The sequence below is a fragment of the Mesoplodon densirostris genome, chromosome 7, assembly GCF_025265405.1.
Source record: "Mesoplodon densirostris isolate mMesDen1 chromosome 7, mMesDen1 primary haplotype, whole genome shotgun sequence".
Classification (NCBI taxonomy): Eukaryota; Metazoa; Chordata; class Mammalia; order Artiodactyla; family Ziphiidae; genus Mesoplodon; species Mesoplodon densirostris.
Genome location: NC_082667.1, coordinates 96646491 through 96670512, shown reverse-complemented (window position 1 = coordinate 96670512; position 24022 = coordinate 96646491). Strand labels below are relative to the sequence as shown.

The following is a 24022-nucleotide window of genomic DNA, read 5'->3' as shown; positions in this document are numbered from 1 at the left end:
TCTTATTTTAAAGGCAAATATCCCTCAAGTTCCATTGTTGAAAGTTCTTTCAAACACTGAAGGTTTTGTACTTCCCTGATGGCGCAGTGGTTAAGAATCCGCCTGCCAATGCAGGGGACACGGGTTCGAGCCCTGGTCTGGGAAGATTCCACATGCCGTGGAGCAGCTATGCCTGTGCGTCACAACTACTGAGCCTGCGCTCTAGAGCCCACGTGCCACAACTACTGAAACCTGCGTGCCTAGAGCCCGTGCTCCACAACAAGAGAAGCCACTGCAATGAGAAGCCTGTGCACCGCAATGAAGAGTAGCCCCCACTAGACACAACTAGAGAAAAGCCCGTGTGCAGCAACGAAGACCCAATGCAGCCAAAAATAAATAAATTTATTTTTTAAAAATTAAGGTTTTAAAAGGGAAAATGTTAACCAAATAAGCTTTTGTCAAGACAGTTTTCTTCATCTGCCAATCAGCAGATAGTGACATGGTATTAGATGTGTATTAACATCTTGATGCTTTCGATTTCTGCATGCCAAGCTACAGGGAAGTCATTTAACTTATGTGAACACACATTTCCTCATTTGAAAATAGGAATAATAATATCTACCTTGCAGGGCTACTCAGAAAAGTATGTAAGGTAAAGTATATAAAACATTTAGCACACTGCTGAAAATAATAGGAACACAATATGTGGTAGTTCAGATTACCATTTAAGGCTTTTTTCTTATTAGACTATAACTTATTTAGAAATTAAAAACTATAATGTTATTCTTTCCATAACAAAATGAAGCTTTTAAAATGTCCTGTACATCTTAAAAATTATAAAGGACACAATATTTTGACTGTAAATTTGTTCAAATGCAGGTAAGTTTAGAAAGTAAATGAAAAATTCATAGGCCAATTATATCTTATTGAAAAGATAAAATCTAAAAATAAATTGATTACATTAAAACTTGTTCCTGTTAAAAATGTATTACCTGTGGAATCCAGCCCATAAAACAAGGCAGAACTGATGATACACTAGGAGAATCATGCTGATTTTCAGAAAGTCGATTTCCATCAAAACTGCATCCCTCCAGTAATAAGCCACTGATCTGTCATAGAAACATATAAACCATTAAAATATGTATTAAAGGCTGAAACGGCAGGAGTCACTATATAGTGTATCTTCAGAAGAAAGGCAACAATTTCCATTGTGACTATTCATTCCAAACAATGTGAAAACAAAGATCACGGTATTTTGTTTGAGAATAATGAAGGTGAAGACCTGAACCAATGTTCACTGTGAGCTCCCTTTAGGCTGAATCCTCAATTTTAGCAAATATTTTGGAAAAAAAAGACTTACAAATGTCATCAGTTATATAATTGCATATGCCTTGGCATTAGATTAATAGACATATAATGACAAAAGCCAAAAAGTTACTCTTTTTCCAGGAAGGGGAAAGAAAAGCATACTAGAGAAAAAGAACATGTGCTCCCTGCCTGGAATTCCAACATCATTTTCTAAAGAACAGAACAAAATTTGGAAAGGTTAATGAAAAAATTCTTGACATGTCATGCAGAGCTGAAAGAAGAATAAAAAAGGAGAAAGAGTTAATCTCTTACTCTAAATTAACCTTAGTGTAAATTTATAAAATTATAAAAATGAAAATATAATTATTTTGGTAATATTAGTTTCATATTTCTTCTTTAAAAGTGTTCACTCTTTTCATTTCTGTAGTGTTAATCTACCCTGAGTTTATCTAAAGGCAACAAACGTAGAGTCTGCATTTTGCATTCAGACACCCATCTATAGTCCCAGAATTTAAACTTGATAGAAAATGTAAACAATCTTATAAATATTGTATAGTACCTTTTAAGTTAACATACTATATAATTTTAGAGTCAAGGGAACACTTTAAGTTGGAAGTGTTGAAATCATTTTCAGTTATAACTAGAGAATGGTTTAGGGATGAGGAGGAACTAGTAGAGTATGCCTTGACAAATAGTTCTGATTAGCTAAATTTATAGTAGGGTTCTTTACCATGAAAAGATAAGCAACTTGTTTGTCAGTGAAAGAGCTGGGATAAAAATAGAATTATTGAATTCCTAAGTTCAATATTCTTTCTACTATACCACTAATGTGATGTTATACAGGCCACTTCAGGGTTGCTGAAGTATTGCCTTGAAGAAATGTAAATTAAAATTTAAAGAGTACTTGCTAATTTCAGTGCTAGAAAATCTCTGCAAGATAATTCTTCTAAGGTCTCTTCTAGAAATTTCATTGAGTTTTGCACTCAATTGGTCTTTATAGAAATTCGTAAAAGTAGTCCCCACTGATAGTGTCACAATTTGACTATGTAATATGCATACACAGATATAAACTCATCATTTTCCTCTTCTAACCAGGGGGTAGGAGGGGTGAGAAATACTATTCTCTGGAGCCTATTTCAGTAATTGGCACTACTGACCATGTAGTTGCTTAATCAGACACCTGGGAGACATTCTTGGTTCCTTCTCCTGAACTGCCCACATGACATCAATTATCAAGTCCAGTCACTTCCAATAAAATCTTCTAAATCTGTCCTTTTCTCTCTATACCCTCTATCATTCCCCTACTTTGGAATGTAAAGTAAAAAAAATGAAAACATAAGAACTTCAAAAAGCAATACCTTATTGTTTATATAATAAAATGATAATATATCAGGGATTGGAGTAGTATCAACAAATGGTACCCTTGTTCCATCTGGAATTCTGAATCAATGGAAGGTGAAAAAGCAGGTAGGCCCAAAATATTACCTTTATTACTGAAAAAGATAGTTTGGAGGATATAACAGGTCTCCAGGCAAATGGACTTGCTAATATCAACACTAAATACAAGAATTTGGAAGGCTTAACTTCTAGTTATGACAGTACTAGGCTAAGGAGCCAGCTGCACCAGGTGCAGAGACTGCCTTGAAGGGGCAGAGCAGAATGTGTACACCCAAAAGAAAAGCACAGGAAGGCACAGTATTCAGCCCTGGGTTTCTGACTCAAACTCACAGTCAGATAAACACCTTTATCTGATACCTTTCCTGGAAAGGAAGGAGTCAGGTAGAAGGCAGAGAGTGTATAGGAGTATGAACCTTAGTAAATATTCCTCCACGCAGAAAAAAATGACAGGAGCAGGAAATAAGAAATCCCCTCTAACATTATTTTTAAATACTTGGAAAATTGCCTGATATAGAGCAAGTGCTCAATAAGTATTAGCTATTACTGTTCATTTAATCTAATCCATATTCGAATTTCTAGACATTTAGAATTGTTTCATATAGTGTATCCATTTAAATAAGACAAAATAAGGTTTGATTGGAAATTATTTAAATAATTTCAATCAAAAGTTTTTTGCTTATATTTGATTTTGCAAAGTACTTCCCAAATTTGTCCTAGATAACTGAGTCTATCCATCACTTCATTTATATATCGAAGAGCTAGGTGATGTGTTGGAGCATGCTTTCTAATTTGATCAATACTGTACTTCCACTCTCCTTTTCACCTCCTTTAAATGATAAGCCATATTAAAATGCTATTTATACTTAACATATATACTTATGGGGCAAACTTCATATTTTTCTATTAAAAGTTTGTTAGAAGCTTATTTCAGTCATTAGTACCTTATTGTGCATGACACATATCCCTTGGATGCAAAGAAATAATTACTGAGATCAGAGCTCATTTGTTTACATTATTTTATTTTATTTTTTCAAGTAGACATTTTTTTTGAATTCCAGTATTTTCTTTATTTCCACAAGAGAGACATTTGAAAATATTAACTATATCAACATCTGATCTCTTTTTTTTACTTTAATCTTTTTTTTAATTGAAGTATAGTTGATTTACAATATTGTGTTAATTTCAGGTGTACAGCAATGTAATTCAGTTATACATACATATGTATCTATTTTTTTCAGATTCTTTTCCCTTATAGGTTATTACAAAATATTGAGTATAGCTCCCTGTGCTATACAGTAGGTCCTTGTTGGTCATCTATTTTATGCATAGCAGTGTGTATATGTTAATCCCAAATTCCTAATTTATCTCTCTCTCCCTCTTTCCCCTTTGGTAACCATAGGGGTTATGTCTGTTTACATTATTTTAAAAGAACAGCATTGTTGAGGCTGCTTCTTGACATCTGTACAAATATACTATTTGTGTTGAAAGCAAATAATTAAGTGAAAGGCATCTAAATGTGCATCTCTTGCTGTAATACCACTTCCTCTAACTATTCTTATTTTGCTTATAAATGCATAGCTTTCAATTTAACAGAATAGGAACAGCATAAAATCATTAAAACAAAAGGAAAAAATCTGTACTTGAATGTTATTCACACTTGAACCTCTGATTAAAACATCTGAAACAGAGGGGCAGTTGCAAAAGTAAGAAAATTAAAAAACAAAACAACAATGACAACAAAAACTCCAAAAAAAAACCCTCACACATATTTCGTTCTGTTTATAGTTTCAAAACCATTTATTAAGGGGCAGTGTGTATCAGGCCAACCACACTGCATAAATATATTCCAAAAAACTAACTACCATGACCCCAACCTATTTTGAAAAAGCTATTTTTAAGATCAATCTGGTTCAATTCTTTGAGGTGGGACTCAAAAGGGGTTAGCAACAGTAACAGTAGTGACTTTGCTCACTAAAAACAGGAATAAAGCCATTAATTTATTTCATATACAATGCTGAATTCCTTGAACACTTCTGATTTTAACTTGAATTTAACTCGGATTTAACGGTGAATTAAATGTTTCCTTTGCACAGCAAAGGAAACCATCACATAATGAAAAGATAAGCTATGGAATGGGAGAAAGTATTTGCAAACAATGTACCAACAAGGGGTTAATATCCAAAATATACAAAGAGTTCACACAACTCAATATTGAAAAAACAAACTACCCAGTCAAAAAAATGGGCAGAAGACTTAAATAGACATTTCTCCAAAGATGACTTTCAGATGGCCAACAGGCACATGAAAAGATACTCAATATCACTAATTTTAGAGAAATGTAAGTCAAAATTATAATGAGGTATCACCTCACACCTGTCAGAATGGCTATCATCAAAAAGTCTACAAATAATAAATGCTGGAGAGGTTGTGGAGAAAAGGGAACCCTTATACTGTTGGTGGGAATGTAAATTGGTGCAGCCACTGTGAAGAATGGGAGATTCCTTAAAAACTAAATATAAAGTTACCATATGATCCAGCAATCTCACTCCTGGGCATATATATGGAAAAGATGAAAACTCGAATTTGAAAAGATACATGCACCCCAATGTTCATGGCAGAACTATATAGTCAAGACATGCAAACAACCCAAGTGCCCATCAACAGATGACTGACTTAAGAAGATGTGGTATACATATACAATGGGATATTACTGAACCATATAAAGAATGAAATACTGTGATTTGAAGCAAGTTGGATGGTCCTAAAGAATATACTAAATGAAATAAGTCAGAGAGAAAAACAAATATTATGATATCACATATATGGACTCTAAAAAATAATACAAATGAATCTGTATACAAAACAAAAACTCACAGACACAGAAAACAAACTTATGCCTATATGAACATCTCTCCAAAGAAGACATACAGATGGTCAACAGGCACATGAAATGCTCTAATTAGCATCACTAATTAGAGAAATGAAAATCAAAACTACAATGAGGTATCACCTCACCCCAGTTAGAATGGGCATCATCAGAAAGTCTACAAATAACAAATGCTGGAGAGGGTGTGGAGAAAAGGGGACTCTCTTGCACTGTTGGTGGGAATGTAAATTGATACAGCAACTATGGAGAACTGTATGGAGGTTCCTTAAAAAACTAAAAATAGAATTACCATATGACCCAGCAATCCCATTACTGGGCATATACCCAGAGAAAACCATAATTCAAAAAGATACATGCACCCCAATGCTCATTGCAGCACTATTTACAATAGCCAAGTCATGGAAGCAACCTAAATGCCCATTGACAGACAAATGGATAAAGAAGATGTGGTACATATATACGATGGAATATTACTCAGCCATAAAAAGGAACGAAATTGGGTCATTTGTAGAGACGTGGATGGACCTAGAGACTGTCATACAGAGTGAAGTCAGAAAGAGAAAAACAAATATCGTATATTAACACATATATGTGGAATCTAGAAAAATGGTACAGGTGAACCAGTTTGCAAGGCAGAAATAGAGACAAAGATGTAGAGAACAAACGTATGTACACCAAGGGGGGAAAGTGGGGGGGGGCTGGTGGTGGGATGAACTGGGAAATTGGAATTGACATATATACACTGATATGTATAAAATAGATAACTAATAAGAACATGCTGTATAAAAAATAAATTAAAAAAAAAAAAGAAGGGCTTCCCTGGTGGCACAGTGGTTGAGAGTCTGCCTGCCGATGCAGGGGACACGGGTTCGTGCCCCGATCCAGGAGGATCCCACATGCCATGGAGCGGCTGGGCCCGTGAGCCATGGCCGTTGAGCCTGCGCGTTGGGAGACTGTTTCCGCAACGGGAGAGGCCACAGCAGTGAGAGGCCCACGTACCAAAAAAAAAAAAAAAAAAAAAAAAAAAAAGAAAGAAAACAAACTTATACTTACCAAAGGGGAAAGGGAGGCAGAGAAAAAGTAGGCATATAAGATTAACAGATACAAACTACTATACATAAAATAGATAAGCAACAAGGATTTACTCTATAACACAGGGAACTATATTCACTAATATCCTCTAATGGAAAATAATCTGAAAAAAAAATAACTGAATCACTGTGCTGTATACATGAAACTAACACAAAATTGTAACTCAACTATACTTCAATTTTAAAAAATTATATTTATTGTTGTCAGTCATATATTTGAAATTATTTTCAGTATATTTAATATATAGTTTTCTTTATTTCTTTTTGTATAATTTGTCTCCTTTTCTGCTAATGGACTGCATATTTAATTTTAAGCTTTTAACCATATCTTTTGAATAGTAACTGTGACATTTTCTAATGAATTCTTAGTTATTCAGTACTTCTCCTGAACATGACATGGATTTTATTTTAGCATGTTATTTCTAATCTAATTATTACTGTTTAGAGTCTTAGTTTTAGTTTAAACATAATAAAAAGTTATATTTTACAGTCAATCCTTAATTTAAATTACATGCTAAAATTAAATTATTTTGTAATTTTTGGGCTCACTATTATTTTTGGTATATTTTGTTTTCTCTCTGGCTTTTCTTTTTCATGCTTTAATACTTCTTTGAGTTTCTGAGGGTGGTAAGTCCTTGTGGTGTGTGGGTTTCTGAAAATATCTTTTTATTGCTTTCATTACCAAATGATATTTTAGATGGGAATAAAATGTGAGGTTAACAATTACTATTCCTCATCAATTTGAATATATTACTCACTCCATTACCTTTTGGCATCTAGTGAGCTGATAAGTAATCTATTTGATGTTATTATTATTTTCTTTTTTTGTATTTTTTTTTGGGTTGGAACTCTGACTTTTCTATCTGGTAGCTTTTAAGATTTTTTCACTTTAACCCTGATATTGTATAGTTTCATTATAGTGTAACGAGGTGTGAACTTGAATATACTTTTAGTTATTTTTTTTTTGGTACTCTGTATGTGCATTTCACCTGAGAACTCTTACCATTTTCCAATTCTGGAAAATCCCTGCAACTAATTTTTCAAATTTTGCTTCTCTGCCATTCTGTATGTTCTATAGTAGAAATCCTTTTACAAGTAGGATAGAATGCCTTAAACTATCCTCTATGTCTGATAATATCTCTTTCATATTTTTAACACTTTACATTTGTGATCAGTTCTGAGTTAATTCCTTAGCACTAACTTCCAATTAATGTCTTTTTCAATTGTATCTAATGTAGAGTATATTTAATCTATCAATATTTCATTTAAAGATTATATTTTTCATCTCCAAGACTACTGATTGGTTTTCACATCCACCTACATATAACTGTATTATTTCTGCTGGTTTCTATTCTGTGAGTTCTGATAATTTTTTTAGTGAAAGTTATTCCTTCTTACAACTGATTAAGGAAACTAAAATAAATATCTTAACATTTTTTATCAGATTTTCCCAAAAGTAATAATAAATGAAATGACCAGATGTTGATTAACCTAATGATTTTGCTCATTTTCTTTTCTAGGATTAGATTTTTTCCCCATTTATTTTGGATTTTGCTTTCTAGGTTCATCTTGAGGAGTATTTTATTTTTCCCCCACATACCTATATAGTGACATTTCCAAATCTACATAGTTATAACATTTACAATGCCAGTTTGGAGGTTCTATTCTGCAGGTGTTGGGGATATTGCAGTTCTAAGCTATTGATCTGGTGGTTAGTGTGGCTCAATATCTAATATTAAGTCTATGCCTTTATCTTTCAGCTTCCTTAGGCCAATAACTTTATTCAGTCTCCTTTTATTGGAGAGCTGGAGAGCCTAATCTCAGTCCTGGATTTAAGCAATGACCCCTGTTTCAGTCTCCATTTCACATATAGCACAACTAATTCCTTTCACTCTGTTGGGGCCATACTGTTCATTGCTTCCTACTTCTGGACTTGGAGCTCAAGACCTGTACTTTCAGACTTAGTCACAATTTTACTTTGTCCTGCTTCTGATGCAATGAAATACTAATGTCTGTGGTTTCCTTTTTTTATATTTTTTCTATCATTATATATCTATCTGGAGCAGACAGGATGAATCATTAGCTCCCTGGGCCATCTTCACCTGAAGTTCTCAACTGTTTAAAATCAGAATACATTATACAATATAATATATAAAGGGAGGAAAGGAAAATGGGTAGACAAATATCTAGGGGGATATACTAAGTATATCTCTTAGAATGAAAGAAAAATAAAGTTTGTACTGAATGTGTTAGGTCCATTTAATTATAAAAAGAAGTTTTGAGGAAAAAATGTCCTAAAATATTAAAATTAATCTGCATAATAGTTTCATAGGTCTTGCTTATTTAAAAATTCATAAAGTTGTATTCTTAAGATTTGTGCAACTTACTGTATGATATTATGCTTCACTATAAGACTTTACCAAAAATAAGATACAGAGGTCAACATGAGGAGGCTCTACACATAAGCCAAAGACTAGGGATACTGCACATGAAAAACAATAATAAATGCAATTTACAGAAGCACATTAAATATATAAGAAGTTCACACTGATACTTAAAAACAAAGAAGAAATGTTATTGAACACTGTGGGAAACAGTGTATCAACACCATATTCTGAATATATCTAGTTTAAATTTTTTTAAAAAAGCATTTATCCTTTATTTTCTATATAAAATTCCATGGTATCTAGGTAACCACATAGACCTAGTTGATTAGGCTTCTTTGAAGAAAATTTCAGCTAATAAATGCAGAAGGAATAACAGATTTAGAAAAATTTGTTTCATCTACAACTAACTTCCATTTTATAAGAAACGAGGGACAGAGGAACAAAAGTTACATAATAACACAAGGAAGCCAAGACATGAATATCAACTGTAGATCATTCTATAAGAGAAGCAACCTTGATTCTGTAACAAGCAGTGGTATGAAATAATAAGAGGAACCCCATCTAGATGTGAAAAGACATAAGGTACTTAATAACCAAACACAGTGTCTGGACCTTGACTCTCATTTGAACAAACTATTGGAAAAGAGTATTTTTTGAGACAGTGGTAAATATTGTTATGGACTGAGTATTAAATGATGCCAAGGAATTATTGTTAATTTTTGTATGTGTGATAATATATTGTGTTTATTTAAGAAAAAAAATTTGAGAAATGGTGGACTAAACAAAAAAATGTCTGGATTTGTTTCAGCAAAGACAATCAAAAAGAGAAAAAGAAGGAATGTTTCTAAATCTTGAAAACTTTGCATATGGAGATTCATTTTACTATTCTCTCTCCTGTATCTGTTTGAAATTGTTTAATAAGGAAAAATACTACAAAAAAATGGAAAAAACTTGAAGATCAGAGAATATTTAAATTTCTCTAGGGAATTACCTTCTCTGTCTAGAGCTACTATCCAATACAGTAGCCATGGCCACATGTGCTATTGAACATTGAGATGTTACTAGTCTGAATTGAGATGTGCCATAAATATGGAATATATGATGGATTTCAAGGATTTTATACAATAAAAAGGAAAGTAAAATATATCATTCATAATTTTAAAATAGTTATTATATGTTGAAACCACAATATTTTGTATATATTAGGTTAAATAAAATAATATTAAAATTATTTGTATCTGTTTCTTTTACTTTTTTTAATGTAACTACTAGAAAATTTAAATTACATATGTGGCTTGATATAGGTTGAAGAAAGGAGAGCGTGCTAGGGAAAGAAATACAAACAGGTTTCTTAGAAGTTTTTGAAAGCTGGGGAAGGACTAGAACCGTTGATGGAACTTAGTACGTAATCCCAGCACACTGACGTTTTTTCAGTAGTGTCAAGTAAAGTCAGAATGTTTCGTAGCAGAAAGACTTTCAAAACAGGAAATTTGAGCCGGTTTTCAGCCTCCTGCTATATTTTCAGACCATGAGAAGATAGCATTAAATTGGCAAGGCTACCTAAACAGTATAGTCAACTAAGAATTAAAAGTCCTTTAAACTGGTGGAAACATAGTAAGACACTCAAAGCATTTAATGCTACAAGAATATCAAATAGATTTAAAACCTCTGGTTGCTGTAGTTACTTAAGTTCTTAAGAAGAATCATTTTTTGTTGAACTGGTTTTATATCGTACTAGTTTGCACATACCAACTCATTTTAGAGATTCACTTTTAGAGAAAATTATATTACTAGCACTCTTATAGTTCCCCCATGATTTAAAAACATTCTCTACTTTATAATGACTATATAAGCGTATTCACATTAAGTGCTCAGTTTTAAAATGAAAACTATCAGAAATATAGGTCTTAAAATGAACTATTTAAGGATTTTTTTTTTTTTGGTAGATTGTCCACTGCTGGACTGATAAGCTACTTACACTCATTTGGGGAGGATGCGTCTAAAGCTCATAACTCCCAATTCTGATGAACCCATTCTCCTCATGAACCTTCACATGTCTAAATGTCTAATTTCTTCATTGTTTTAACTTCTATTTCCTGGTAAGCTTTACAAGGGAGGGAACTGAAATATGAATAGCATAATAACCACTTGGTATATGGGCAGACTCTAGCCTGGCATGAAGCAGCCGAAATGAACTGGCAAGCATAAGTGGCTATATGACTCTACCAGGTCCCAAAGGAGCAGCAGCTTTCAGGTATCTTAGGGAATTGCGCATTATTAACAAGACTAAAATGTTTTTTATAAGCCTGATTTGCCAAGGTAAAAGACTTGTTTTTGCCTTTTGTGTGTGGCAGCATCAGCAGTCAAGGAGGGAGCTGGAAGCTACCCAGATTTGCCAGGGCAAAACTTTCACAGCCTTGGGCAAGATCTAGCATGCAAGCTGAATGGGTGCTTGATTTACACATTTTCCAGTACTAAGTTTCACAACTGCTGTTTAACAAATAATAAATCAATAATGGTAGTGAGGAAATTTTAGAGGGCCATGTTCAGGATCTAAAAAAATCAATATATATACATGTTCTTTTAAGCTGGTCTAGGGGGTTGAAATATTGATTGGTGTGGGAACCAGAGCCTTGCTTGAACATTTCTCTGGTTTAATTCAGTCTAGGGTGGTAGAGATTGAAAAATATTCAAAATAAATTAAATTCTTCAGTGACAGTAAAATTCAAATATAATTCAAATCCAATATTCTCCTAGCAAAATAATCCTTTTGCTGAAAAATTTGATTAAGAGGAACCTAAATGAATTATTTAACTTGTTGATTTTGCCAAGTGCAAACAGTGAGGGGCTTACAAAAACTTTTTGTCTGATAAATATATCTGGAACTGCAGGTGAGAAATTAGGAAATGTGCTTCTATAGCTCACATGAATGAGGGGCCAAAAAGAGGAAAAATTCTGTTGAATTATCTCAAATCCCATGTGTAGGGATGGCTTTTTTAACTTCAAGTTGTTAAGATATAATTGTATCAAACTTATAATGTTCCTGAATATATTAACCAATGAATATTTTGTTTTTTAATAATATAGTACCTGTCATGAATGTCAAATGACAAATGAAAGTATTCTGCTTTACTTGATAAGAGCAGAGAACTTTTATTAAAATACATTTTTGTTTGTAATTAAAAAATAAATATTGCCTAATGAAACCTAATCCAAATCAAGTTAAAAGAAATAATAAAACACACACACACACATAGGTTTCCAGAGACCCTCGTAATAACATGTCAAGGAAGTTATTATTTATATCCATTGATAAAAGAGACAACAAAGGCTCAGACTGCTTCATTAATTGTTTTTAAAAGTCACATGGCTCTGTTTTGGAGAACTAAGATTAGAATCTTGTTTTATTAACTGCCAGCCTTTTTTCCCCATCTATAAAACATAACATATATGCTTGGGGTTTTCTGGTTGTAGGTAATTTTATTTCTATTTTGTAAGAACAGGAGCAAAATAGTTCTGGAAATATGAACACACCTTGACACAAAATAAAACTCATTTCCCTTGTTTTTTATATCAATATACCTAAATAATGATACTACCATATTATGTGTGTGCTTCACAGCTGCTAAGAGACCACACAACCAGGTAAACTGCATGATTCCTGGATTATACATCATGTGTTCCCTCCCTCTCCTTAACAGCTAGGCAACAGTTTATGTGCACCAATAATAGCTAAGGTAGCTCTTACGGGCTAGAGGCTAAGGTTAAAATAAAATGCAAAGGATGAAAGAGAACCTGCTAATTTCTTCAGCTTCAACAGAGAATTTTATAGCAATCTATAGAGCCAAAAGAGAAAGAAAGACCTAGCTTATTGTTAATGACCAAATTTGTGGCACACTATACCATTACAGCTGATATTAATAATGCCTATTATAGTGCATCTCCTATTGTTGGCCTTCAACTCAACAATTCAACAAAGTTTTAATGGAGCGCTTATTATGTACGAGGTATTGTTTGAGGTATTTGAGATACAACAAAACTGGAAAAAAAGTGACTACTCTCATGGGACTTACATTCCAGTAGAATAAGACAGGCAACAAACAACAAATATAATCAATAAATTATATAGTATGTTAGAAAGCAGTAGTGATATGAAAAGAAAATTGTTGGCCTGAGAACTAGAATTGTATAAATAGAACTTCTGAAAAGTCAGTTGCCTAAGGTTAACTAAGTTAAAGAAATATGGTTTTACATTTATTTTAATTATATGTAATATACTGAACTAGATACTGGGGATCTGAAGATGGATGAGACAGTCTTTATCTTCAATGTCATTACAGTATCATAAGACAGACCAACATAGATGTATAGAGATAATTGTACTACAACATGCAGCATCTTATATTAGCAGTGGAAAAAACTTAAGAGGGCAATTCTATGTGCAAGAATGGGAAAGAATGGTAGAGAATGCCAATGACATGGAAGAAGGTTGGAGTTGTTGGGGGAAGGATTTCATTAGTTTTGTTATTAATATTAGAATGGTTATCTATATTATCTATTATTGCAAGAGTAATGCATTTTTAGCAGAAAAGCTAGCTAGGAAAATTTACATTGCAAAAGATGACAATTTTTTTTTAACATAATTGGCTTGATTTTAACAGTGAAATAATATACTCACAAATTGTAAACTCCCTAAGGACAAGATTTGGTCTAAATTTTTCACACATTTTATACATACTTTATTGTATAGCAAATATTTATTGACTTGAATGTTAGAACAGGTAACCTAACAGAACTTCGAGATTTATATCATTTTTTACCAAAGTTATATTTTCAAATACTATGTTATATTCCTAAGATTCTTATTTTTGCATGAGAACATGTTGTATCTTGTACAGGTTGCTTCATGTTAAATCTTAACTTACTTTAATTTTTCACATAGGTAATATAATCTATCTCTGCTGATCTTACACTATAGAGATAGGTGACTTTGAGACTGGAGCAAAATCTCTTTATCACAGTTGGTAATTACATAATTTTTGACTCAGATAAACACCTAAAATTATTCTAATACCTTAATTTGCAGCTTTGCTTCTTGCAGTCGACCTTTCCATGAGGCCACAAATTTAAGGCTATCCACAGAGCAGACCACAGCCCTGTAAAAATAAAGCATCAAATGTCAGAAAGAGATAATTTTCAGGAATTAAAATATGAATAGCTATAGAAGATATACACATTCCTATTTATTTAAAATTGAAACATTTATAATGTACAAGTAATCAGATATCTTAGGCTATGCACAATAGCTTAGATTTCACACTAAGTTGTTAAAGTTAACTTGTTATGTCAGTCTCCTCTTCAAGGTTGTGTAGGTATCTTGAGGATAGGGTCTTTTATTTTTATATCCTCCGTTTTGACCATCATTCTCAAATGCAGGCACATAATGAGGGTTCAATAAATGTTTACTAGCTAAACTGAAATATGATATTTATAATATGCTCCTGAGGTACTACCAATTGAATATCCCCCAAAGCACTAAAAAGAAACTAATTTTTTTTCAGTATGTTTTTGGAAGTGTCTCTTTCATTGCATTCTAACTTCTTAAAAATTATAGACTATATATGATATGATATTCCAAATTTGTTTTTTTTTCTATTTTTTTTATTAGTTTCTGCTTTATAACAAAGTGAATCAGTCATACATATACATCTGTTCCCACATCCCCTCCCTCATGCATCTCCCTCCCTCCCACCCTCCCCATCCCTCCCCTCCAGGCAGTCACAAAGCACCGAGCTGATCTCCCTGTGCTCTGCGGCTGCTTCCCACTATCTATCTACCCTACGTTTGGTAGTGTATATATGTCCATGCCTCTCTTTCGCTTTGTCACAGCTTACCCTTCCCCCTCCCCATATCCTCAAGTCCATTCTCAAGTAGGTCTGTGTCTTTATTCCCGTTTTACCCCTAGGTTCTTCATGACATTTTTTTTCTTATATTCCATATATATGTGTTAGCATACGGTATTTGTCTTTCTCTTTCTGACTTACTTCACTCTGTATGACAGACTCTAGGTCTATCCACCTCATTACAAATAGCTCAGTTTCGTTTCTTTTTATGGCTGAGTAATATTCCATTGTATATATGTGCCACATCTTCTTTATCCATTCATCCGATGATGGACACTTAGGTTGTTTCCAGCTCCGGGCTATTGTGAATAGAGCTGCAATGAACATTTTGGTACATGTCTCTTTTTGAATTATGGTTTTCTCAGGGTATATGCCTAGTAGTGGGATTGCTGGATCATATGGTAGTTCTATTTGTAGTTTTTTAAGGAACCTCCATACTGTTCTCCATAGTGGCTGTACCAATTCACATTCCCACCAGCAGTGCAAGAGTGTTCCCTTTTCTCCACACCCTCTCCAGCATTTATTGTTTCTAGATTTCTTGATGATGGCCATTCTGACTGGTGTGAGATGATATCTCATTGTAGTTTTGATTTGCATTTCTCTAATGATTAATGATGTTGAGCATTCTTTCATGTGTTTGTTGGCAGTCTGTATATCTTCTTTGGAGAAATGCCTATTTAAGTCTTCTGCCCATTTTTGGATTGGGTTGTTTGTTTTTTTGCTATTGAGCTGCATGAGCTGTTTATAAATTTTTGAGATTAATCCTTTGTCAGTTGCTTCATTTGCAAATATTTTCTCCCATTCTGAGGGTTGTCTTTTGGTCTTGTTTATGGTTTCCTTTGCTGTGCAAAAGCTTTGAAGTTTCATTAGGTCCCATGTGTTTATCTTTGTTTTTATTTCCATTTCTCTAGGAGGTGGGTCCAAAAGGATCTTGCTGTGATTTATGTCATAGAGTGTTCTACCTATGTTTTCCTCTAAGAGTTTGATAGTTTCTGGCCTTACATTTAAGTCTTTAATCCATTTTGAGCTTATTTTTGTGTATGGTGTTAGGGAATGATCTAATCTCATACTTTTACATGTCCCTGTCCAGTTTTCCCAGCACCACTTATTGAAGAGGCTGTCCTTTCTCCACTGTACATTCCTGCCTCCTTTATCAAAGATAAGTTGGCCATATGTGCGTGGGTTTATCTCTGGGCTTTCTATCCTGATCCACTGATCTATCTTTCTGTTTTTATGCCAGTACCACACTGTCTTAATTACTGTAGCATTGTAGTATAGTCTGAAGTCAGGGAGCCTGATTCCTCCAGCTCCTTTTTTCGTTCTCAAGATTGCTTTGCCTATTCGGGGTCTTTTGTTTTTCCAAACAAATTTTGAAATTTTTTGTTCTAGTTCTGTGAAAAATGCCAGTGGTAGTTTGATAGGGATTGCATTGAATCTGTAGATTGCTTTGGGTAGTAGAGTCATTTTCACAATATTGATTCTTCCAATCCAGGAGCATGGTATATCTCTCCATCTGTTTGTATCATCTTTAATTTCTTTCATCAGTGTCTTATAATTTTCTGCATACAGGTCTTTTGTCTCCTTAGGTAGGTTTATTCCTAGATATTTTATTCTTTTTGTTGCAATGGTAAATGGGAGTGTTTTCTTGATTTCATTTTCAGATTTTTAGTGTACAGGAATGCCAGAGATTTCTGTACATTAATTTTGTAACCTGCTACTTTACCAAATTCATTGATTAGCTCTAGTAGTTTTTCGGTAGCATCTTTAGGATTCTCTATGTATAGTATCATGTCATCTGCAAACAGTGACAGCTTTACTTCTTCTTTTCCAATTTGGATTCCTTTTATTTCCTTTTCTTCCAAATTTGTTTTTAAAAAGAGTTTGATCTTAACCGTCAAATACTGTTTCCCACCAAGAAGCCTAGTCATCATTGTCCAACAGAATTTTCTACAGAGATAAATATATTTTCATTCAGTCCAAAATGGCAGCCACTACCCAAATGTGGCTATTGAGAACTTTAAATGTGGCTAGTGTATTGAGAAATTACAGTTTTAATTTTATTTAACTTGTTTGGGGGGGTGCTATTAAAGAATTTTAATAGCAGGTGGTGTTAGCAGTTCTTTTCTTCCTGATACAGACCAGGGTTTTTCCATCTGACTTTATAGTAGAACCACTTGGATTTGGGTGGAGTGAGCAGGATGGGAAGAGGGGAGAAGTTTAAGGGGGAAATATGCTTTTACATAAATCACATGTGAAGGGAGTTTTGAAGTCATTATTGCTATTGCTTCAGGATGATGGGGTTGTTTGTTTCTTCTGATATTAAGTTGTATGAGCTGTTTGTATATTTTGGTTCTTAACTCCTTGTCAGCTGCATTATTTGCAAATATTTTCTCGAATTCCTTAGGTTGTATTTTCATTTTGTTGATGGTTTCCTTTGTTGTGCAAAAGCTTTTAAGTTTTCTTAGGTCCAATTTGTTTATTTTTACTTTTATTTCTTTTGCCTTAGGAGACATCCAAAAACTATTGCTACAATTTATGTCAAAGAGTGTTCTGCCTATGTTCTCTTCTAGGAGTTTTATAGTTTCATGTCTAACATTTAGAAGTTTAATCCATTTTGGGTTTGTTTTGAATGTGGTGTGAGGTAATGTTCTAATCTCATTGTTTTATATGAAGATGCCCAGATTTCCCAGTGCCACTTATTGAACAGACTGTCTTCTCTCCATTGTATATTCTTGACTCCTTTGTTGTGCATTAACTGATCATAGGTGTGGTGGCTTATTTCTGGGCTCTCTAATCTGTTCCATTGATCTACGTGTCTGTTTTTGTGCCAGTACCATGCTGTTTTGATTACAGTAGGTTTGCAGAATAGTCTGAAGTCTAGAAGGATGATATCTCCAATCTCCAGCTTTGTTCTTTTTTATCAAGATTGCTTTGGCAGGGACTTCCCTGGCAGTCCAATGGTGAAGACTCTGTGCTTCCACTGCAGGGGGCATGGGTTCAATCCCTGGTCAGGGAAGTAAGATCCTGCATACCGAGTGGTGTGGCCAAAGAGAAAAAAAAAAAAAAGATTTCTTTGGCAATTTGGAGTCTTTGGTGGTTCCATTTCAATTTTAGGATCATTTGTTCTAGTTCTATGAAAAGTGTCATGAATATTTTGATAGGGACTGCATTAAATTTGTAGATTGCTTTTGGTAGTATAGTCATTTTAACAAAATCCTAAGAGCAACAGGTATCTTTCCATTGTTTGGAATCTTCTTCAGTTTCCTTCATCAATGTTTTATACTTTTCAGAGCATAGGTCTTTCACCTACTTGGTTAACTTTATTCCTAGGTATTCTTTTTGATGTGACTTTAAACATGATTTTTTTTGACTTTCTCTTTTTGATAGCTCATTATTATTGTATAGAAACATAATAGATTTCTGCATATTAATCTTGTATCCTGCAACTTTGCTGAATTCATTTATTAGTTCTAATAGTTTTGGGTGGAGACTTGAGGGTTTTCTATATATACAGTATCATGTCATCTGCAAATAGTGAAAGTTTTAACTCTTCCCTTCTAATATGGATGCCTTTTATTTCTTTCTTGTCTGATTACTGTGGCTAGGACTTCAAATAATATGTTAAATAGAAGTAGGGAGAGTGGGCATCCTTGTCTTATTCCTGAATTTAGAAGAAGGCTTTCATTTTTTCACCACTGAATATGATGCTGGCTATAGGTCTGTCATAAATGACCTTTACTATGTTGAGGTATGTTCCCTCTATATCCACTTTGATGAGAGTTTTTATCACGAATCGATGTTGAATTTTGTCAAATGCTTTTTCTGCATCTATTGAGATGATAATGTGATTTGTGCCTTTTCTTGTGGTAATGTGGTGTATCACATTAATTGATTTGCAAATGTTGAGCCATCCTTGAGACTCTGTAATAAATCCCATTTTATCATGGTGTATGAGCCTCTTTATATATTGTTAGATTTGGTTTGCTAATATTTTGTTAAGGATTTTTACATCCTATATTCCTTAATTGGCCTGTAATTTTCTTTCTTGTAGTAGTCTTTGGCTGCTTTTGCTTATCAGAGAAATGGTGGCCTTGTAGAATGAATTTGGGAATGTTCTATCCTCTTGAATTTGGAGAATAGTTTTAGAGGACAGGTATTAGTTCTTTATATGTTTGGTAGAATTCCCCTGTGAAGCCACCTAGTCCTGTACTTTTGCTGGCTGGGAGTATTTTTTTTACAAATTTAATTTCACTACTAGTGACTGGTCTATTGAAATTATCTATTTCTTCTTAAGTCAGTCTTGGCAGGCTGTATACTTCTAGAAATTCACCCATTTCTTCTCTGTTGTCCCAATTTGTTGGCATATAACCGTTGGTGTATTCTCCTGTGATTTTTTTTTTTAATCTCTGTGGTATTGGTTGTTATTTCTCCTCTTTCATTTCTTATTTTATTTGTGTCTTCTCTTTTGTTCTTGGTGAGCATGGCTAAAGGCTTATCAATTTTGTTTATCTTTTTAGAAACCCAGCTCTTGGTTTCATTAATCATTTCTATTGTTTTTTTCTTATGTCTATTTTACTTATTTCCCCTCTGATCTCTATTATTTCCTTTCCTAGACTGACTTTGGGCTTTGGTAATTCTTCTTTTCTAATTCTTTTAGGTGGTATGTTAGGTTGTTTATTTGAGATTTTTCTTGTTTCTTGAGGAAGGCCTGTATCAGTAACAACTCTTAGAACTGCTTTTGCTGCATCCCATAGATTTTTGAGTGTTTTGTTTCCATTTTCATTTGTCTCAAGGTATTTTCTGATTTCCTCTTTGATTTCCTCATTGACCCATTGGTTTTTAGTAGTATGTTGTTTAGTCTCTATATGTTTGTTCTTTCCCATTTTTCTTTCTGAAGTTGATTTCTAGCTTCATACCATTGTGGTCAGAAAAAAGATGCCTGATATAATTTCTATCCTCTTAAATTACTGATGCTTATTTTGTGATCTAGTATGTGAGCTCTCATGAAGAATATCCCATATGCTCTTGAAAAGAATGTGTATTCTCCTGTTTTTGGATATAATGTCCTGTAGGTATCAATTATGCACAAATGTTCTATTGTGTCATTTAAGACCTCTGTTGTCTTTTTGATTTTGTCTGGATGATCTATCCATTGATGTCAGTTGGGTATTAAAGTTCCCTACTATTATTGTATTATTGTCAAGTTATCCCATCATATCTGTTAGTATCTGTTTCATATATTTAGGTGCTCCTGTATTGGGTGCATATATGTTAATGAGTGTAATATCCTCTTCTTGTATTGATCCTTTTATCATTATATAATGCCCTTCTTTGTCTTTTGTTACAGCCTTTGTCTATTTTGTCTGACATCAGTTTTGCTACCTCCACTTTCTTGTTGCTTCTGTTTGCATGAAATATCTTTTTTGCACCTGTTCTCTTTCAGTCTGTGTGTATCTTTAGCCCTAAAGTGAGTCTCTTACAGGCAGCATATTGAAGGGCCTTGTTTTTGTATCCAATAAGCCACCTAATTAGAGCATTAGTCCACTGACATTTAAAGTAATTATTAATAGGTATGTACGTACTGCCATTTTATTACTTGTTTTCTGGTTGCTTTTGTAGCTTTTTCTGTTCACATCTTTGTTTCTTCTCTATTGGTTTGACAATTTTCTTTAGTACTATGCTTGTGTTCCTTTCTTTTTAGTTTTTGTGTATGTATTGTAGGTTTTTGATTTGTGGATACCCTAGGTTCATGGGTGTTGACCCATAATTATATCTACTTGATTTAACTGATAGTCATTTAAGTTCAAACCATTTTAAAAGATCTACATTTTTACTACCTTCCCCATTTTTGTTTTTTGTGTCATATTTTACATCTTCATGCTTATCCCTTAGCTGTTTGTTGTAGTTATAGTTGCTTTTACACTTTTTGTCTTTTAATCTATGTACTGACTTATTTAAGTGATCTTCAACATTTACTATATGTTTATCTTTCCTACTGGGATTTTCCCTTTCCTATAGAGTCTTACTTATTTTCCATTTAGAGATCCTTCAACAATTCTTTCAGGGTAGGTTTAGTATTGATGAATTCTTTTAGTTTTTGCTTGTCTGAGAAATTCTTTATCTCTCTTTTTCTATTCTAAATGATAATCTTATTGGGTAGAGTATCCTAGCTTGCAGGTGTTTCCTTTTCAGGATTTTAAATATATCCTTTCTGGCCTGCAATGTTTCTGCAGAGAAATCAGTTGATAGACTTACAGGGATTCCCTTGTGTATTACTCTCTATTTTTCTCTTGCTACCTTTAGAATTCTCTATTTTTAACTTTTGCCATTTTAATTATGATTTATCTTGGTGTGGGTCTGTTTGGGTTCATCTTGTTTGAGACCCTCTGTACTTCCTGTACCTAGATAACTATTTCCTTCCTCAGGTTTCTGAAGTTTTCAGACACAATTTCCTCAAATAAATTTTCACTCTCCTCTCTCTCTTTTCCTTCTGGAACCACTAAAATGTGAAAGTTGGGACACTTAATGTTATCAGACATGTTTCTTAGATTGCTTTAAAAACATTTTTTCCCCCTGGTGCTCTGATTGGATGATTTCCATTATTCAATCTTCCAAATCCCTCATGCATTCTTCTGTATCACTTAGTCTGCTATTCATTCCTTCTAATGTGTTATTTCAGCTATTAAATTATTTATTTTTGACTCGGTCTTTATATTTTCTAGTTCCTTGAGAACATGTTCATTTTTTAGATCAATTATTTTTCTTAATTCAATTAACATTTTCACTACCAGTGTTTCTAACTCTTTATCTGTTAAATTGTTTATTTCTCTTTCATTATTTATTTTTTCTCTTGCTCTTTCAATTGAGAGTAGTTCCCCTGCCTTTTCATTTTTTTAGACTTAACTTTCTCTACCTCTATGAATTTAGGTGAAACAGTTACCTATTGCATCTTAAAGTGGTGTTCTTATGTTTGAGTGTCTCTATGCTGACTACATATGTTCAATGCCTTTGGTGGGAGAGCTGGATTTGATGTGCATGCCAGTCATGTCTTTCCTCAGAGTGTGCTGGGAGCTATCACTTTGGTAAGTGGTGGGGCTGGAGACAGAGCTGGCCTGGGGTGTGAGGCAAGGCTTCTTCTCTGGTCAGTAGCCATCACTGCCCTCCCAGGGATGGGGTCTGATCCCATGTTGCTGCAGAAGAAGACCTGTGTGTCTGTCAGGCTCGAACTGGCTCCATTCCCCTTAAGTGTGTGTTTTCCCCGCTCCCCACACCAGGAATTTTGTCCCAGGAGGGGAGTGCTGAATCCAGTGAGGTTCATCTGCATACAGCAGTCCAATGTGCTGTCTGCACAGGCATCTGTGGTTCTGCTCAGCCACAGACCATGGTCGAGTCTTTTCCCTGGTCACAGCTGCCCAGATCAAGGGCTGTGTTGTGGCATGGACTAAGTGGGGCCCAACCGTTTGCTTAGCTTGGGCTGAGGCACATGATGGGGTGGTTGGAGGAAAACAGGCAGCCACTAGAGCAGACCTCTTATCCCTGCCTTGGGGGCAAGACCCCTTTGTCTCTCACAACTGATCACTATCTCCAAACTCCTCTGTGCCCCAAAGGGGAGGCAGGGCATGTGTGGTTTCTCTGTGTATACTGGGGCAAGGTGGTGGGTTGAGCTGTGGTGTACTGGGCTGCTTCTAGGGCACCGCTTGAGTAAGTGCCAACAATGGCCACCACAGCCCACCCAGGGTCCACCCTGGGACCAAGTCACATCTGCATCCTAAAGCCAAGTCTTTTCCCTGGTCTTGGACACCCCAGATCCAGTGCCATACTGTGGCATGGACTAAGAGGGGTCAGAGCTTTTGCTTAGCTCAGGCTGGGGTGTATGATGAGGCAGTCATGGGAAACTCAGCAGCCACTAGAGCAGACCTCTCTCCACCCTGCCCCAGCAGCTAGCCAGTGCACACACACTCCTCTTGAATGGAGCCCAGGATTCTCCCAGCCCTTCTATTTGTCACAGTGTTCCTCCAACCAGTGAGGGGGCTTATCTCCTCCATGTAGAACCCCATGACTGGGATGCCTAGTCTGTGGCTTGACCCAATCACTCCCCAGGGTTGCCTGTATATTCGCCCTTTTCCTCTGAGTCCTCTCTCTGGGGCACAGGACCTGATTTGATTGCTTTTCTTCCCTTCATACCTGATTACATGTGTACTTTTCATATAGCCTTGGTTTTAAAGGAGTCCTTCTACCAGTTCCAGTTAGTTTTCAGTGAGAAATGCTCCTCCTGTAGATGTATTTTGGATGCGTTCAGGGGAGAAGATGAGGGTCACATCCTCTTAGGCAGCCATCTAGTCTCCTTAATCCATTTTAACTTTAAATCATTTATTTTATTTTTTTACCTCTTTATTGGAGTACAATTGCATTACAAGGTTGTGTTAGTTGCTGCTGTATAAAAAAGTGAATCAGCTATATGTATACATATATCCCCATATCCCCTACCTTTTGCATCTCCCTCCCACCCTCCCTATCCCACCCCTCTAGGTGGTCACAAAGCACGGAGCTGATCTCCCTGTGCTATGCAGCAGCTTCCCACTAGCTATCTATTTTAAATTTGGTAGTGTATATATGTCCATGCCACTCTTTCACTTCATCCCAGATTACCCTTCCCCATCCCTGTGTCCTCAAGTCCATTCTCTATGTTTGTGGCTTTATTTTAGTCCTGCCCCTAGGTTCTTCAGAACTATTTTTTTTTAGATTCCATATATATGCATTAGCATATGGTATTTGTCTTTCTCTTTCTGACTTACTTCATTCGGTATGACAGTCTCTAGGTCCATCCACATTACTACAAACAACTCAATTTCGTTTCTTTGTATGGCTGAGTAATATTCCATTGTATATATGTGCCACATCTTCTTTATACATTCATCTGTCGATGGATACTTAGGTAGTTTCCATGTCCCGGCTATTGTAAATACAGCTGCAATGAACAGTGTGGTACATGACTCTTTTTGAATTATGGTTTCCTCAGGGTATATGCCCAGTAGTGGGATTGCTGGGTTGCATGGTAGTTCTATTTTT

At 34.8% G+C, this 24022-nt stretch overlaps 1 protein-coding gene across 1 annotated transcript in view; it reads right to left on the bottom strand.

Annotated features, from left to right (window-relative positions):
• The window catches only part of DYNC2H1 (dynein cytoplasmic 2 heavy chain 1), a 384236-nt gene that overhangs the window by 9155 nt on the left and 351059 nt on the right, over positions 1-24022 (bottom strand). Inside the window, exons 87-88 of the mRNA XM_060105577.1 lie at positions 14125-14206; positions 972-1088 (exon numbers count right to left, since the gene is read on the bottom strand). Of these exons, the coding sequence (XP_059961560.1) occupies positions 972-1088; positions 14125-14206 (199 nt within the window). The remainder of the gene's footprint in view (positions 1-971; positions 1089-14124; positions 14207-24022) is intronic.